Raw genomic sequence first — 18,723 nt, 5'->3', positions numbered from 1 at the left:
GGATGGATAAAGTGTTCAGGTGTATATAGGCCTTGAAAATCCAGCCTGGCCCCTTAACAGTTGCCTTAGACAGATAAAATGGATTAAAATACGCATTTCTGAGTTTTGAACTTTAGTGGGAATTATGTATTTTATCAGTTTCCTGCAAAAAAAGACCATGACAGTATAAAATTAAATATTTTTATCTGAGTCTTTTCAATGCTTTTGGAAGTCTTCAGTGTCACCTCATTTAAATTATGACTTTAATTATAAATGATCAGAGATGTAAAATTTCTAGACATTTTAAAACCATAGTAGTGTTTCTAAAAATCTCATTCTTGTTTGGGAGAGCAGAAATTGAAATTTTGAGAAAAATGAAAGTATCTTTAATGCTTATTCAGTAAATAAACATTAGAGATTATTTATCCAGTAAAATAGCTTATTTTCTACAAATGACATATTTCTCATAAGCCAAGCAAACCATAAGCCACAATAATTAATCACCCAACCTGTAGCTGTCTTTGCACATGCTGTTCCCTCTGCCTGGAATGCCCTGCTCTAATTTTTAAAAATAATTTTAACTTTAAGTATCATCTTCAATATGTGCTTTTGCCTCCCCACTCTGTTGATGTGCTGTCTCAGTCATTAGTGGTCTGTATACCATGTGAGAGTTACGGTTTTTAGTTGTGCCCCATACTTTTCTGCCTTTGTGTCAGTTTGAGGCTGGTGGATGAGAGTATTCATAGCCCTCCGTGTTACTTAAAGGGACAGGGTTTTACTAAAAATACACATGGCAAGCAGGCTTCTCTGGCAGTGTCTGCCAGGCCCAGATACTGTACTTCCTGTGACCCTGAACAGATTTTATCATTTTTAACTCTTAGGTGTTTTTGTTTTATGGGTGCTTATGTTAAGTCAAGAGTGGAAAATCAGTCTTCCGACAGACTTAAACTTGAAGGACAGGTTTACCCCATTAACAGGGAGTCTGGGATAGGCAGGGGCCAGGCTTTGCATTTTCCCCTGACCTCTTCATTTCTGCTTGTGTTGGCTTCATCCGCAGGCTGGGGGGCGGGGGGGGGGGGGTGGGTAGCCGCAGTACTTCTGGAGGTCCCTGCAGGCCTAGCCCTGTTCCGAGGCAGGAAGACATTGCCCCTTGTGTGTGTCACGTGTTGTCCTTCCATTCCTATCCCAGTCACTGTGAGGGGGAGGGATTCACTTAACTATTCAGAAGCTTCCTCTGGTTTGGGGTGGCGTCGCCTCTTTTTAAGTCAGCTTACGTAGGGGAGAAACCCTAAGTGAAATGCAAGTTCTCTTTCAAAGGAGAGGGGAGTTATTTGCTGGGTCGGCTTTAGCTACCTTGTATCTCATTCATGTACTTTCATTCATTTTTCTCAGGTTTTTGAAACCTTTTGAAGATAAAAAGAATTTAAATATTACAATAAACCCCATAAATATTTCATCCAAATTTAAAAATTATCAGCCATATGTCATATTTGCTGATCTCTGTCATCTTTTTACACACACACACATTTTGTTTTAATCTTTTTTTCTGAACCATTTGAAAACTACTTGCAGACATCCAGACTCGTTAGCCATGATTATTTTAGCCTTCTAAAACAAAATCAGTCTCCTTTATACTATAAAACCATTAACCCGTATCTAAGAATCTTAACATTGACTAAATAATACTACCTAATGGCCTATATTCAAATTTCCTCGGTTGCCTCCAAATGTTCTTTATAGCTGTTGTTTGTTTTTAATCTAGAATCCAGTCAAGTCTCGTGCATTATATTTAGTCGACATATGTCTAGTACCCTTTAATTTAAAGTAGTCCCCAAGTTTAGAGAATAGGTAGGATAATGAACTTTCACATACTCATCACCCAGTTTCAGTAAGCAATTTATGTTTCATCTAAACGCATCCCCTCCTTCACCACTTCCTAGTTATTTTTATGTCAGTCTCAGACCTTGTGTCATTTTATCTGTAAATCTTTTAATAAATTTCTGTAAATTATAAGGATTCTCTTAAAGTAACCAGAATACCATTATTTATTTCTTAATGTGATAAACTATCTGGTCAGTTTATGCATTTCCCCTATTGTCTTTTATAAGCATTTATGTGTTTTTGAAGTTTGTATGTTTGAAGTGGTATTAAGTAAATTCATTGCAATTAAGTCTATAGGTTTCCCCTCAATCTCTTTTTTAAATTTTATAATTTGTGTGTGTGTATACGAAGAAATCCATAGGTATGTATTATGTATGTTTGTGTACACACACATGTGGATTTCCTGCACTTTGGGCTTCTCTGATTGTGACCCACCCAACATGTGGCTGTATCCCTGTATTTCCTGTAAATTGGTAATTGGATCCAAGGTCTTTAGTAGATTTAAGTTTGCTGGGGTTTTTTGTTTTTCGGTGTGTGGTTTTAGCAAGATACTCCAAAAGCAGTGATATCCTTCCCTAAAGCAAGGGACATAAAGGAAAGGTCCCAATAAACAAATGGGACCTCATCAAAATAAAAAGCTTCTGCATGGCTAAAGAAAACAGCATTAAAATAAAGAGAGAACCAACAGTATGGGAAAACATATTTGCCAATGATACCTCAGACAAGGGCCTGATCTCCAAAATATATAAAGAACTCACATGACTGCACTCCAGGAAGACAAAAAACCCAATTAAAAAATGGGCAAAGGACTTGAACAGACACTTCTCCAATTAGGACATACAGAGGGCCCAGAGACATATGAAAAGATGCTCAGCATCACTAGTCATCAGAGAGATATCCTTACTTACTGTTTTAATGGACCCTCAGTTTAGTGACTTTTGCCTTGAAGGCAAAACAGTAGGGAAGCACCACTGTAATCTGTTTTTTGCCAGAGCTCTAGCATCTTACAGCTTGGTTGGAGAAATATTAAGAAATCATCAAACCCGTAGAATCTATAGCTATAAGGCTATCTGAATTATCTACATACTTTCAGTTCAGAGAACTTGGTTTTAGGTACTTACTCATTTTTCCCTGGTTGCTGACAAAATGACCCAGTCAGTAACCTACAGTTTTGAACACTTAATTGAGGACGTGCTAAACGGAAATCATTAATTTATTCCAAAGCTAGAAGGCCCCTTTCAAGATTATCTTTCCTAGTTCTGTTTTATAGGTGAGGAATATCCAAAGAAAAGTTTTATAGCACATTACTGCCCCAGAGAATCATTTTAGTAAATGTAACATGTTTGGACATAAGACCATAAAATATATTTGGAATCTACATTAATTCACATTTGCTTGTTTTGTGAGGTCAGGATCATCCTTATGATAACCAGTAACGCATGGTCTCTGCTATTTTCAGGAAGTTTGTTTGCCTAAATGACAACATTGACCACAATCATAAAGATGCCCAGACAGTGAAAGCTGTTCTCAGGGACTTCTACGAGTCCATGTTCCCTGTACCATCCCAGTTTGAGCTGCCCAGAGAGTACAGAAACCGTTTTCTGCATATGCATGAGCTGCAGGAGTGGTAAGTGCTCGTGGTTCGTATACGTGTGTGTGTGTTTTCTTTCAGAGTCATGAAATTTCTTTAATGTGTTGCTTGCTTTATAACTTCTTTGTAAAATACACTTATAGTTTTTATTGAGCTTAATCATTGAAATACACTCTTTATTGAACTCAATGGTTGAGCACATCTGCTGAGCCTTATTCATCGTCATCGCTGCCATCAGAGTGGCTACCGTGTTTCTTGGACACCTGCTGTACAGCAGACACTGCACTGGGCACTCTTTACAATGAAAGGTACCATTATTGCCATGTAACAGATGAGAACACGGTAATAGGTGTGCTTGTCTCTCCTGTGAGCCCTCTTCAGGGGCAGAGGTGGTGTCTTGTAAGTGAGCCCACACTACCTCCCTAGCACATAGTAGGTGCTCAGTGGATGGGTGGCTGAGGGAAGCTTGTTTCACCTCCAGCCCTTGTAGGTTCTCTGGTCGCTGGGGCAACATCAGCTGTGTTACAGCCTGTGGCTTCTTAGCTCTTTAAATTACACAGATTCTTAATGATACTGTAGACATTAGAACTGACTGAGCTTGTTGTGATCGACAGATGCAGGAAATGCTGGAGGAAAAAGTGTATGGGAGAGAGAACCATTATGTGACTTGAGGTAGAGTCATCTGCCACCAGACGGTTGCAAATGAGAATATGAAGCTCAGCACAGAGGCCTGAATTTGGTAGTTACTAGCATATCTTCCAAGTTTCATGTTAAGCATTTATTTAAGCTTCATAATAAATTATTCATTTATTTTCAAATTACAGATGAGGAGACCATGCTATACTGAGTCTATTCCCAATACCCTGTCTCCGAGTTCAGTTGATTCTACTCTCAGAATGTCTCTGTTGTGGCCTCTTTCACTCTCACTGTCCCTCACTCTTTATTCATGCCAGGAGTATTGCAACTGCCTGCCTTCGGTCATCAGCCTCTAACGTCATCCTTCAAATGGTCACAGTATTCACCGTGACACGCACGCAAGTGCATGCACACACACACACACACACACTTGCTGTTTCATCTGCTTTTCCACTGGAGTATTATGTCCAAATCCCGTTTTACCATTTTCCAGAACAGCTGAAGTTCATGCCCAGCTGCCTTTCTCTGGCTTAGGTGTCCCTGATGCCACCATGCCTGGCTTCTTTCAGTCCTGTAGGACTCAGTTTTCCCTCTCTGCCTTCAAGGCTTAAAAGAAATGTCCCCATCTCTGAGATGCTTCCCTTGTTTCTATAAGTTTTTCCATAAGACTTTGCTTTTGCTAATACATATTTCTCTCCATCTTGTGTAATGGTTAGTCATCTGCACGTCGGTGACTTCCCTGGCTTGTAAACACTTTGGAGTGGGAAATTCATCTTGTTCGTTTCCCTGTAAACACAGGCAGTATTTATCAAGGGACTGAGTGAATAAATGAAGATGAATGAATGAATAAAAGTTAATGAAAGTATGTTTTTGTTTAATGCTAACAATAACTTTCTTTAGAAGTCTCTCTGCCTGGGTAACTTTTACTAATTCAAATGTAATGAAAAACTGGAACTCGTATTGGAAATGTACACTGTGCTGACATTTTAGAATTGCGTCCAGACAGTGCTTTTTGGTTTCACATTGTTGTTTTTGCTATTGGGTTGGCCAAAAAGTCCATATGGTTTTTCTGCAAAATAAAAAACACATTTTTTAATTTGCACGGATATCTTTATTGATATGAATACTTTTTAAAAATATATTTATTGATTATGCTGATATGAATACTTTGAGTATGACAGCTGTCTTCCCCATGGTATAATGTTGATTGTTCTCAATGTCTTGACTTCATTGCTATCAACTTCAACTGGTGTACCCAACTATAGAGCATCGTCCAGTGAGAAATCTCCAGCACGAAACTTCACAAACCACTTTTGACACGTTTGATCAGTCATAGCTCCTTCTCCACACACTGCACAAGTCTTTTTTGTGTTTCAGTTGCATTTTTACCTTTCTTGAAATAATAAAGCATAATATGCCAAAAATGTTGCATATTTTTTTCCATCTTCAATATTAAAATGGCTGCACAAAAATTCACCAGTTTTGAACAGTTTTTGTTAAGTACACACTGATATGAGAGCTGTCACATACAGTCTAACAAAATTGTTTCAAATGAAGTTAAAGACAGCTAAGCACTACTAGAGCCATCTTACAGAAGAAAGCAAACAAACTTTTTGGCTAACCCAATAAAATGGTATATAAATAACTAAGTAATATAGTGAAACCATACATAAAGCTACAGAATTGCTCTCTTCTCTCTCTGAATAGGAGAGCATATCGAGACAAATTGAAGTTTTGGACTCATTGTGTACTAGCAACATTGATTATCTTTACTGTATTCTCATTTTTTGCTGAACAGGTAAGTTTTGTATATTTTATGTGGGGATCAAACAGTATTTCTTGGTTATGAGTATCTGATTCTTTTAGGAAATGATATAAAGTCACAAGAAAATTTGAATTTCTTCTATTGATTTATAGCTTATATGTCAATATGGGGAATATATTTCATAATATTCAGGCATCAGACATAATAGCCTTTTAGTCATTTATCTTCTAGATCCATTACTGTTTTTCTTTTTACCTGGAACTCAATAGATTAACTTGCAGACTTCAAGCTAAAACTGAAAAGCTCTAAGTATTTTTAACCAAAAACTACCTAGACCTTCTCATCTGATATTATTTCCATTTTTTTTCTTAAAGCCTTTCTAAAAGTGACTGAAGTATCTTTATTTTTCTCACTTAAATGTCCTTTGAATTGCTGAGTTCTCCATGTAGGTACACACAACCCCCTTTAGGTGAGGGTCCAGGAGAAGGAGGGAGATTTCTGAGGTGAAAAGAAAGGGACAAGAGAATCCTTGTTAGGCCACATGTATGAAATGCTCTGAAGATAAAGGATTGCAGAAAGCAGGGAACAGTGTCTGAACTGACGTGGTTGTGCAGGGCAAGCGACCCTAGTCTCAGCCTCCTTTCCAGGTGGCTGTTGAGTGGAGCTTTTTTTAGCTATTGCTAATGGGAAACTGACACTGAATTTACTTACAACCAAAAAGGAGGAAGAGGTCGAATCACTAAGAGCGCCTGGGCTTCCTGCCACAGAGGGAAGGAAATCCAGGAAGTGGAGAATTGGGCAGGCAATTTAACCTTCATCTACTTTACAGGGAATACAAATCTCGTTCTTGATATATGTTGCCATTGTTCCTGGCAGGTAAAAAATCTTTTTAAAAAGCTTTAAAAGATTGCACCCTCATTTAGAACAAGAGTCCGGTGAGTAACCTGTGAGCCTGTTGTGCTGGCCTGCAGTGGAGTAGGGGAGGGACCATGAGTGAAAGGAGCAGCTGGTGGCAGCGGAAGAGAACAGGGGGTCAGTCTTTCATCTGTGTCATTTATACCAGCACAGAACAAGGAACCAAAGAGGCAGGAGGGGAGAGAAGGGATTTTCTTCCCTTCTTTTCATTCTTTTCTGAATGAATCTCCTCCTCTCTGGCACCCTGCTCTTTATCTACTTGAATCAAATTCCTTATCCTCTACCATGCTCACAAGGAAACCAGCCAACGTTGCCTCTTCCTCTGTCCCAGAATCCCAGCTCATCATTCACACCGTGGGGGTTTGTGCTTGTGCAAAGGCTTGCTTCCACCTCGAGGGGGAGGAGTAGACAGTAGAGTCTCAGATTGAAACCATAAAAACATTTATTTTTTTCATCAAAACTTTATTTTAGTGGTGGTCAAGTTTCTATTTCAGATATATCATAAATAGATGGTTTCCATGAGAAAGAAATACTTATCCAAATGAACATTTTGTCTTGCAACCCATTCATAAATTGGGCATTACCTGTGTTTGCAAATGATTGTTGCTATGTTTAAGTGTAGAGGGAAATGGCGATAGGATTTTAATATAGATTTTTAACAGTTTTTTAAAGAATTCTGTCTTGAATATGTAGTCATTTTCAAACCTGGAGACAGTGTCTTAATGGCTAAAAAGAGCTGGTTTCCGTCAATAGACACTCTGACTTGACAGATACCTTGAAAATAAGTGTGCTTGGTAATAATCACTGTGTAAAAATCTATAGCTATAGATCTTTAAAAAGTGAAGTTTGGACCGAAATAATTGTAATCCTTGTGAGTTTAAATATTCTGTGGGCATCTCTAGGTATGGTAACCCTACAAAGACAAACAAAAGTAGTGGTTGATTTTGTTTCGGGAGGAATAACAAGACTTGTTTGCAGTCTGTTTTTTATGTGTAAGACTGGACATGGTTAAGGTCATATGACTCTCAGAAAGTTTAAAGTTTGTCAACCTGGAAATTAAAATTTATTTTCTATTTCATCATTTAGTTAATTGCACTTAAGCGGAAGATATTTCCCAGAAGAAGGATACAGAAAGAAGAAAGTCCCGATCAAATCAGGGTATAGAAGATTGTCATTTGAAAATGATCTACCTCCGCATCGACTGAGCATTTTAAAGCTTGACATCACAGAGGTGTTTTCATAATGTGATGCTTGGCCAGCTTGGCCTGAAGAAGGAAAAACATCCAGTACAATATTTGTTTTGTGGCGTGAATATAGCCTACTGACCATGGATTATTTAACCAACACACTAAAATCTTGTGTGGTGAACAGTTCTGAACTGGTTTTACCTTTGAAGTATTTGCCCATGGACTTGTCATTCTTTTAATGAGAAGGCTCACTGACAAGAGACAGCTGCCAAGTTTCCATGGCAAACCGTTGCCAACTAACTTTAATGTGAGAAAGCCATGCTGGCTTGGGGTTGCTGAGAGACCCCGGTTTTGCATTCCAAAGCCTTTTGCTATGGTTTTACATTTTTGGTCTTTTGTTTTTCTTTTTTCCATTTCTCATTTTTAAAATAGGTAGCTACTAAGTTAACTAGTTATTTTTGCTTCTGAAAATAATGAATTGGAATGTCTAAACATGTTTTTATAGATATTTAAATGCAGCAATATCACCTATTGGCAATATCTAAATTATGAATTTGATTAATGTTTAAGACTCTTAAGTGGGCTGAAAGAACTTAACAACTACTGAGAAGCTCAATGACTGTCATCTTAAGTACTTTGTCCTTGTTTACTTTAGCCCCTAAGATACTGTGATTTTATATGATGGCCTAATTACAAAGGGCTAGAGTTAAGTAGCAGAGCTACTTTTCAGATGTAATTATGTTTCGGAAATGTACATACACAAACAGAAGTGCCTCGTTTTAGAAATGAGTACTGCTGATGGTACTGGCACCTTACAGTGTTGTCTTTTTTTATACCCATCAGTATATTCCAATTGGCCTCATAAATGCAGGGATCAGCAAACTTTTTCTGTAAAAAGCTACATAGTGAATATTTGCAGGCCACGTCTGTCTGTTGCATTTACTTTATTGTTTAGTTAGTTTAGAACATTTTTTTAGCCTTTAAAAATGGCAAAACCATGTTTAGCTTATAGCCGTATGAAAACAGGCCACCAGCTGACTGATGATCGGGAGAGAGAATTTGTACCTACGTATGATGTTCAGCCATATTTTATTTATATCATTGTGCAGTGGATTTCTGGAGACCAGATTCCATGAGTCCTTTTTGAACACTGACAGGTATTTAGATCAGGATCTCCACAGTATTCTTTCAAAATGGCACACCTATTTTGTAAAAAAGAACTTGTGATATAAATATTGTGTTTGTGCTATAAGAATTATGTATTTCAAAAACTGAAGTCGTATTTCAAAAACCGAAGTCTCATAACAACCTACATTTTGTCTAATGCTTGATTTTGAAGTCTTTGAAGAGTGAGTTTATTCCGTAGTCAGTCGAGTGCTCGTACAGTGTGTCAGGGCGTGTGCCGAACACTGCCGAAAATCAGTGGAAAGTAGTGTAAGGCTGTGGTAGTATTATAATTTACTGGAGAATGTCATTTTGTGGGGGGAAATAATTTTTAAATGGGATTTATCATGTAAAAATTTAGGGGTGTCTGGGGCCATTTTAAAAGTGAATTTATTCTAGAAAGGTAGAGAAATGATTGGACGTGATGGAGATTTCTGAGGTTTGGGGAATATAATTCACATCTAATTATATCAAGAGTTTAATAGATAATGGGATGAATAATAGAATCATAGAATATTCATAGAATCATTCATCTAATGATTCTGTAGAATCATTAAGGGCAGAGGAACCTCAGAAGTTGATGAGTAGTCAGGTGGTTTCAAAATTTTAAAGCCTCAGAATCATTTTAGTTCAAATGAAATTCTGTTGAAGGCCAGTGTGTAACACAGAAGAAGGAAAGCTGCTCATTTTGCTTCACACCAAGATGGTGCCTCCACAGTCCTGGGCCTCATAGGCAGAGTTTCAAACCTGCCTGGACCATGCCCTGCATTTTATCTTTAACCAGGGTCAGGAAGATTATGTGACTTGCCCGAGGTCTGACAGCCAGTTAGACGCAAAGGTACAGTGGAGCCCAAGTTACCTTGTTTCTTTTTTCCCATCCCCAGCAGGCCGTGTCGACTCCCCATGACAGAATGTGACAAGCAGGTGAAGCACCCACTCTGCAGTCAGATTTCTGGGGTTTGAGTCCTAGATCCTGGACATTGTTTGCTACGATTCATTCCTCTAAAATGTGAGAGGCGATACTGGTGTCTGAAGGAAATGACATGTAATGCACCTTGCACAGTGCCTAGTAAATGTCAGTGGTGGTGATGGTAGTGGTGAAAATTTGTGTAAAGGGTCATATCCAGGCCAGGGGTGAGGTTTTTAGTGTAGACAGGATGAAATGATTACATTGCCCTTAGGTAAGTGACACATTTTTTAATTAAAAAAATTTTTTTTGCCTACTTTATTTTTTTCAAAAGTGTTTTTTAAAAAGATTATTCTACACATACCACAAAGTATATAAAGAATAACAGATCAAGGATCTAAAAGGAATATATAATCACAATTCACATCTTCAAAACATTTAAGAGAAAAAGAGCACCAACCCCACAAAAATTCTTCCAGAGTGTAGAAAAGAGAAAGAAAACACTCTCTTTCCTTGGGGTCAATACCAACCCACACCAAAGCCTGGCTCAGTTACCACCAGAAAGGAAAGCTATAGGTCATCTATCTCGTGGATCCCAGATGAAACAGTGGTAAGCCAAATTTAGTTATTCCCCAAAGGAACAACTTCTTATGATCAAGGTGAGTCCACCCCAGGAACACAAGGTTGGCCCAACACTTCAAATTCACATGGCCAGGACCGAAAAGGGAATGCATAATTTCAACAGACCTTCCTTTAAAAAAGATAATTATAAGACTTTTTAAAGTAGTCTAGCACAAGGACTCCCCATCTGCTCATCACTTATCAAGATCTTGCCCCATTTGTTTGCTCTGTTCTCTTATTTGTTGATATATTTTAAAGTGAGTCTCAGACTTCATGGAGACAGGAGTACAGGGCCTCAGTGGTTGGGCCATGAAGGGGTTTCTTGCCAGTGTCATTTCTCCTTCCCATTTGCATTAGTAGCTGTGTCTTCCTGAGCACCTTCTGTGTATTAAATACTTTATGTTCCTAATCTCATTTCATCCTCATCATATCCCTGTGTTACCTTTGGGGCCTTGCTTGATGTCTAACTATTAAGTGGCAGAGCACCAGCTTTTGACCTAAATCGCTCCACAATTTGCTCTTAGCCACTAAGATTCACTTAGATTTGCAAGGGACAAATCATAACTCAACCTGCTTAAGGTAAAAAACAAGGAAGCTTGAGGAGACAGATACACTGCCAGGACTATTGCTCAATACAGCCCATCCCTGCCTCTCTGCATGTTAGCTTTTCTCCCCGTTGTGCATTTGTAGCAGCTGCTGGATTGTCCCTCAAGAAACAGGATGCTTCCTCTCTGGCTCTGATGTAGAAAACCATGGTGGAAATGCATTACTCTGATTGGCTTAGTCTGGGTTCTGTGGCCAGGGAGATGGAGACTTAGCAAAAGAAGAGGTGGAGGGGTTCTGGGCTGCCCCCAAACACTAGCTTCACAGAATAAAGATTTGGTACATGTGGAAGAACAAATTTCTGGATTACTGAAGTTGAAAGTAAGCTGCCATATGGAAAGCAATTAGACAAAAATCTGTCGATTAGAATACAGTGAACCTTATAAATTTTTCATTTTTGAAAGGATTCAAAGAAATGTTTGTAAAGCAAAACTGACACACAACAAATACTGTATAAATGGTTCACAACTACGGTTATTATGGTTCACAAATGGTCCCAAGTTAGTTTTTTGATTTTCCTCTGCTTTTCCTTTCCTGTCAGTTTCTCCTGTGGCCAGCCACATTGCATTTTCCCAAACACACCATGTATTGTACTTTTATGCCTCTATAGCCATTCAAATGCTGTTATTATTGCTTGACTTGTTTCTTTCTTATCTACCTGTTAAACTCCTCATACCTCAAGGTCCATCACCAACAGTTCATCTACTGAGAAGTTTCCCAAGAAACTCACTATATATCACCTTGAATTCTTTGACACAATAAGGAAACAAGGAATGGAATGTTTAGGCTTTCAAATGGCCTTAACAAGATTCTACACAACTGGTTACTAAAAAAAAAATTGATGAGAAAACATTTTGTCAGGAATCCAGGTAGTTAGAGTAAATGGGTGATGATATATGTGGACAAGTATTAACAATGTGGTCTGCTAAGAATTAGCACTGAGACTTGAAGTAGGTGGTCCAGGAGTGTGAGCAAGCCGATAAAACCCTGAGGCCTTCGTTTGTCACATCTTAGATGAAAAAAGGAAAAATATATGATTAAAAACAAAAATGTGCAGAGCTGGTAGCAAAGGCAGGAATAAAAGTCGAAATATATTTTAAAGTATTTGCAGGAAAGTGCATGTAGTGCACAGAAAAAAAGAATGAAAGGTAATACTGCACAGTTAAAATTGTGTGTTGTGTCTTGGTAAGGAGATTGAGTGAGTTTCATTTTCTTCATAAAATAGTTATTTTCTAAAAATTGATTTACAATGAATACTACTTTTATAACCAGAACAACAATTTCACAGTAAATGTTAGGTGAAATTTTATGACCCATATTAAGTTTTTAGAAGAAAATAGCCAACCTGTTAGCCAACCACAGGAAAGCTAACTTTGGTTTCATTTTAAGAGAGTGTGATGAAACAGTCATTCTAATCCTTGTGTTTTTATTTTGTTGGGCGAGAATTAAAATTTGAAACTTGAACATAGATGAGTTTTCTATCGGAACTATAAACATCAAAAAATGACATAACCCAACCTTGATTATTCATGGGACAGAAAAGTCATTTCCTTTCTGGTTTTCACATTTCTAAGTGTCCTAACGTTCAAGAAAATAAGGCAATGGCATTAGTAAGTCACCAGATAGAGATGTTGAGCTGTCTTTGTTATATGTGACACATCAAGTTAGTGGTTCCAAACTTTAGGTGGTATGAGAATATGGTAATATGCTGGAGAATTTCTTTAAAATGCAGGTTCCCAGTCCCCACTTACAGAGTTAATTTGGTAGGTCTTGAATGGGGCCCTGGAATCTGAATTTTAACACCATTTTCCCCACATCACCCTCTGCAAGTGATCTTTATACAAGCTGGTCCATGAACCACGCTTTTAGAAACTCTGATATTTGAAGCCATGTGTAATATGAAAACATTTAGAAAAAGGATACAAATTGAGGGGAAACAAACCCAAGTCCTGGGGAACTCCAGCACCTGAGTCCATTGATGGAAAAAGAGCTAGCAAAGGTTCTGAGAAGTTGCAAGAATGGTAAGAGGATAATGACAATGTGTAGCTATGTAAGTCAAAGGAAGATACAATGAGGGAGGAAAAAAGAGTGGTCAACAAGTTTTGACTCTTGCTGAGAGTAAATGAGGTGAGGACCAGAGAATACCTACTGATTTAGGCACCAGTCACTTTAGAGTGAGCACAGGTTTGAATAAGTGGGAGGGGCCCAAGTTGGTTTAGAGTGGTTTAAAGAGTACATAGAAGAGGAAATTGAGGCAACAAGCTTCGATAATTCTTCCCAGAAACTGCTAAGATGAAGACATAGAGGAAGAGTAGCTTTTGGAAATAAAACTCAGGAAGCTTTAAATTGTGAGAGATTTAAGTATGTGTAAATGTTAATGGGAGGGAAAGAAAGAAAAAATAGTGGCTAATGTAAGATTCTTGCAAGATAAGCCATGGAGGGACATCTCTCCTAGCTTAAGAAGAGGGAAGAATGGACACAGAAATGGGTGGGTTGTATAGGTTTGATGGTAGATGATTTGACAGTTTCACTCAGAACTCCTTCCACAGAAAAAAATAGTAAGAGTCAAATATTAAGCATGTAAGAAGGTGGCAGAGTTGAAGTTTGAGTAGAAGGGGGGAAAGGGCTTAAAATGGTAACAGGAGAATTAGTTGGCCAGAAGGAAATGGGAGAATCTGGGGCAATGTTGAGGGCCCAAATGAGGCTGGAATTCTTAAGTTGAAAGTGCTACAAATTTGCTCCACTTGGGTAATTTTCTCCAGAGGCAACAGAGCTGAGGTGGGCACAGAGAAAGTTGGATTTTGCAGAAATAACATTTTGCCAAATGCATTGAAAGCACAGGTTGTTATTTGCAAGAAACTGACTGAAATGCTGGGATTTGAATCTAGGACAAGGTGCGGTGGTTGGGGGATATTGCTCATGGAGTGAGGGAAAGTAAACGGGTAATGGATTGGAAGTCTTAAAGAGACTGGCAAATTGTCATAGTAGGAACAGATGAGACTAAGTGAGCTGGAAAGGTAGGAGGTGTTGGTTTGAGGATAGGATGTGTGAAACAGGAATTTTGAAGGTGGGGCAGCTTCTGGTGTGGCCATAGAAGTTGGTGGACTTGGAATGGAGTGCAGGGACAGGTCGTTTTAGATGGGGACATTAAGGAACTGAGAGCAGGAATCAAGGTGAGAAGATTGTGCCAGATGCCACAGCGTTCAGTGAATGCACAGGGGGAGCCAAGAGGTAGATATCAAAACTGATTGGGACTTTTCTCCACAGTGGCTGCACTAATCTGCATTCCCTCAAAAAACTAAAAATGGAACTGCCTTTTGACCCAGTGATTCCACTGCGGGGATTATACCCTAAGAATCCTGAAACACCAATTCAAAAGAACCGATGCACCTCTGTTCATAGCAGCATTATTTACAATAGCCAAGTGTTGGAAACAGCCTAAGTGTCCATCAGTAAGTGAGTGGATCAAAAAACTGTGGTACATTTACACATTGGAATAGTATACAGCAGAAAGAAAGGAACTCCTATCCTTCCCGGCAGCATGGATTGAACTAGATAGTATTATACTAAGTGAAATAAGCCAGGCGGTGAAAGACAAATACATCATGATCTCACCTTTAAAAGGAACCTAATGAATAAAACAAACAGATGAGTAAAATAGAACCAGAGGCATGGAAACAAGGAACAGGCTGACAATGACGGGAGTGGAGGGGGAAAGGTTAAAAGGGTGGAAAGCAGGGAATTGTGTAGTCCAGGAACATGTGTGAATGACCCACAGACAGGAACAACATGGTGGAGATTGACTGTGGAGGGGGGTGGGCTGAGCGGAGGAGAGCAAAGGGAGAAAGATTGAGACAACTGTAATAGAACTATAAAATATTTAATTAAAAATACAAAAAAAAAAAAAGACTGCTTGGGCCATCTGCCTAGATTAACTTTCCAAATTATGCTTTGATTCTTTCAAAATTTCTAAGGTGAGTGAAATTACAGGGGGTATGCAACCGAATCATGAGAAAATTATGTTGTCTACAGAAAAAAAGTGATAGAGTGATTGATCCCAAGGGGAAGATCTAGGGCAATAGGATGAAGGGAAAAATAAAGAATGTGTAGTGAGGAGGCAAGCAAGTAAGAGACAGTGTGGGAGGGCAGCTGCTATTAAGCTCTCCTGTGAGGACTTGGAGGGAAAGAGCACTCTTAGTTAAAGGAGTGTTTGGAAGTTGAGAACAAACAAAAGTTTGATGTGCAAAGGGTCACCTCACTATATTTTTAATATAATCAATATCATTTCCCAATCATAGGCAAAATTAGATGGGACAACATGTGAGAGATTAGCCTCAAGACTTTGACAGCACTGACTTCCACAGGGTCCTAAATCAGTCTACGCACGCGGTTTTCCTTTTGATTAAAGGGTTGTTGATTTCTTAGATCCTTTTTGAGAAATGCTTCCTTAAAGACTCAGAATGCCTGTGACATTTGGTATAGTCTAAGTAAGTCTTATATATTAAAGAACTGTTATATTTTCCATTCAAAATTCACATTTGTTAACATTAATTATAATGTTTATGATTAAAGTCTGTACTTTCTTTGTTATTAAGTGTGTATTGCACTGGTTGGCATGCATATGATTGATACTGAGGAAATAGTATACCAGTGACCAACAGAAAAATTATTAAAAGTAATTAATAATTTACTTTTAATAAAAAGTAGTGTTTAGCAAGTTGCCGGATATAAGAATAAGATCCATATTAGAAATCAACTGGATTTTTATATACCAGCAGCAATTAGAACAAAATAGCGATAAAATGTATTTATAAATAAATTTAACAAAAATCCAAGCCCTTCACAGAGGAAAACATTAATTTTATTGAATGATATTAATGTTTAAATAAATGGAAGATGTACTATGTTCAAGAGTAGGAAAACTCATTTCTCTCCAAATTGATTTATAGATTCAGGGTAATTCTGATAAAAATCTAGCAGACTTTTTTTTCATTGAACTTGGAAAACTGATTCTGAAGTTTACTTGAAAAGCAAAAGTTAAAGAATGCACAGGCTACTCCTGAATAAAAAAATAAGGTGTGAGACTTCCTTAATAGTAGGTGAAAACTGGTTTTGGGACAGGGATAGGCTAACTGATCAGTGGAACAGGCTAGAGAAGCAGACTGAAAAACACACAGAAACTTGACATATGACATACGTTATAAGGAAAGCATGCACTATTCAATAAATTGGTTTCCACATAGGAAAACAATAATTAAATCCTTCCTCACACCATGCACAAAATTAATTCTAGATGAACAAATACTTAATAGTGAAAAAACCTTTATATTTTTATGACTTCAGGATAAGGATACAGAAGTCATAAAGGTTAATATCCAGCATGTATAAAGACCTATAAATCAATGAGATACATGGTACTCAATTGAAAAATGAGCAAAAACCAAAAATAGATATTTTAGTGAAAAGAAAATAAAAATGTCTAATAAGCATAACAAGATCTTAAACTTATGATTAGAGAAATATAAAAAGAATATCCCAAAGACATTTTGCACCTACTAGAATGACAAAACTAAGAAATCTAATTATATCAAGTGATGATGAGTATATTGAACGATTGGGACACCCCATGTTGATGGGAATATAAATTGGAAACCATGTTGGTAGCAGTATAAATTGGAAACCAACTTGGCATTACTTAGTATCATCTAACCTATGACCTAGCAACTTCACACCTAGTTACTCTGTAAAAACTTTAGCATATATGCAGGAGATTAGAACATTTATAATAGCATTGTTTATGCAGGCTGCAATCTTAAAATAACCCACCTGTCCTCGGACAAGAAAATCAATTAGTAAATTTTGGAATTGAGTCACAGTGGAATGTTATATAAACAGTGGTGAAAATGAAAGAACTATAGCTACATGTAATAATATAGATTTTCAGTAACATAATGTTAGGCAAAAATGCGAGTGGCAGAATACTACATAGAACATGCTAGAATCTTCTGCACTGCCTAAACACAAACAAAACTAGGCAGTGTTGTTTAAGGACACGTATATGTGGTAACAAAATTTAGAAAATGGGAAGAGTGAATATTTACACAAAACTCAGGATAATTTTTTCAAATATCTCTGAATGGAAAATGGGGGGAACGTGATGGAAAGGACTTCCCGAGATTCATTGGGTTCTGGTAAAACTTTACTTCACAAATTAGGTAGTGTATTTATCGTATTTTTTAACTTACATATGCGTTTGCAACTTTCAAATATTACAACATTTTAAAATTTAAATTACAAAAAGAGACACTGGAAAGCAACAGGCCTCAACTATATCAGCCATAGGCCGCAGCTGGCAACGTGTGAGTCAGCAGTCTCGCGATTCCCTCGCTCTTGGGGGGCGGAGCCCCGCGACCGACTGCACGCATGCGCACCGCGCCCAGCCAATCAGCGACGCTTCTGGGGGAGGCGAGACTGGCTTTCCTCGCGCGCGAATTCGAAGTTATTTCAGAGGAGCGTCGAGGCCGCGAAGCGGTTGATCTTTGGTGGGCGGCTAGGGTTGTGGAGGGCCCGCTTCTGAGAACACGGGGCGAAGACCTGTAATTGTGGGCCTCAGCCATTGGGGTTTTTTCAGGTGTGAGAGGAGTGGGAGTTTGTCCAGGGTGGGAGTTGAGTCAGAGGTTACCCTTGACCTGTGAGGTAAATCTTTCTAGTTGGCTCTACCTGGGGCCTCTGACAGGAAAATTAGGGTAGTCAGAAAATTAGGGTAGGGCCTTGAGCTCGCAAGGGATCGGAGAACCGAAGAGGCGGCGGAGGTGGCGATGGAGGCTGGGGGGTCGACTGGTGCCAGGAGCCACCGGGACCGAGGGGGCTACCGGGGATGAGGGGTCACGGAGGCGACCGGGGCCACGGGACCTTGAGCGGGAAGAGGGGGCGACTAGGGCCGAAGGACCTTGAGCGGGCGAGAGGCTGAAGAGAGGACCGGGGCCGGAGGGGCGAGCGGGGCTGAGGGACTTTGAGCGGGAAGAGGGGCCGACGAGGCGACCGGGGGCGAGGGGGCGACTGGGGCTGAGGGAATTTGGGTGGGAAGAGGGGCCCCGGGGCTGACGGGGCGACCGCGAGCACGGAGGCTGCGGGGGCCGAGGGACCGTGAACGGGCGGTGGGTCCGCCGGGGGCGAGGAGACGACCGAGGATGAGGGGCTTTGAGCGGGTAGAGGGCTCCCGGGGCAGACGGGGCGACCGAAGCTGAGGGACCTTGAACGGGCGACGGGCCCCGAGACTGAGGGGTCGACCGGGGGTGCGGTGCTAAGGAGGCGACCGGGTCTAGGGGCGACGAGGGACTTTGAGCGGGAAGAGGGGCCAACGGGGCGACCGGGGCCGAGGGACCTTGAACGGGTGACGGGACCCAGGGGGCGACCAGGGCGAGGCAGTGACGGGGAGCCTGGGGCTGGGGGGCCACGTGGGCGACCAGAGCTG

The 18,723-nt window shown here is 39.6% G+C and overlaps 1 protein-coding gene across 2 annotated transcripts in view; it reads left to right on the top strand.

Annotated features, from left to right (window-relative positions):
- GNPTAB (N-acetylglucosamine-1-phosphate transferase subunits alpha and beta) overlaps positions 1-9,262 on the top strand; it is a 56,207-nt gene extending 46,945 nt beyond the window's left edge. For both annotated transcript variants that reach the window (XM_024579204.4, XM_053921963.1), the window contains 3 exons: positions 3,320-3,487; positions 5,795-5,885; positions 7,854-9,262. In XM_024579204.4, the coding sequence (XP_024434972.1) occupies positions 3,320-3,487; positions 5,795-5,885; positions 7,854-7,931 (337 nt within the window). In that variant the 3' untranslated portion in view covers positions 7,932-9,262. The remainder of the gene's footprint in view (positions 1-3,319; positions 3,488-5,794; positions 5,886-7,853) is intronic.
- The last annotated feature ends 9,461 nt before the right edge of the window (positions 9,263-18,723 follow it).

The sequence above is a fragment of the Desmodus rotundus genome, chromosome 3, assembly GCF_022682495.2.
Source record: "Desmodus rotundus isolate HL8 chromosome 3, HLdesRot8A.1, whole genome shotgun sequence".
Classification (NCBI taxonomy): Eukaryota; Metazoa; Chordata; class Mammalia; order Chiroptera; family Phyllostomidae; genus Desmodus; species Desmodus rotundus.
The sequence above is the reverse complement of the archived record's forward strand: the minus strand, read 5'-3'. Positions and strand labels throughout refer to the sequence as shown.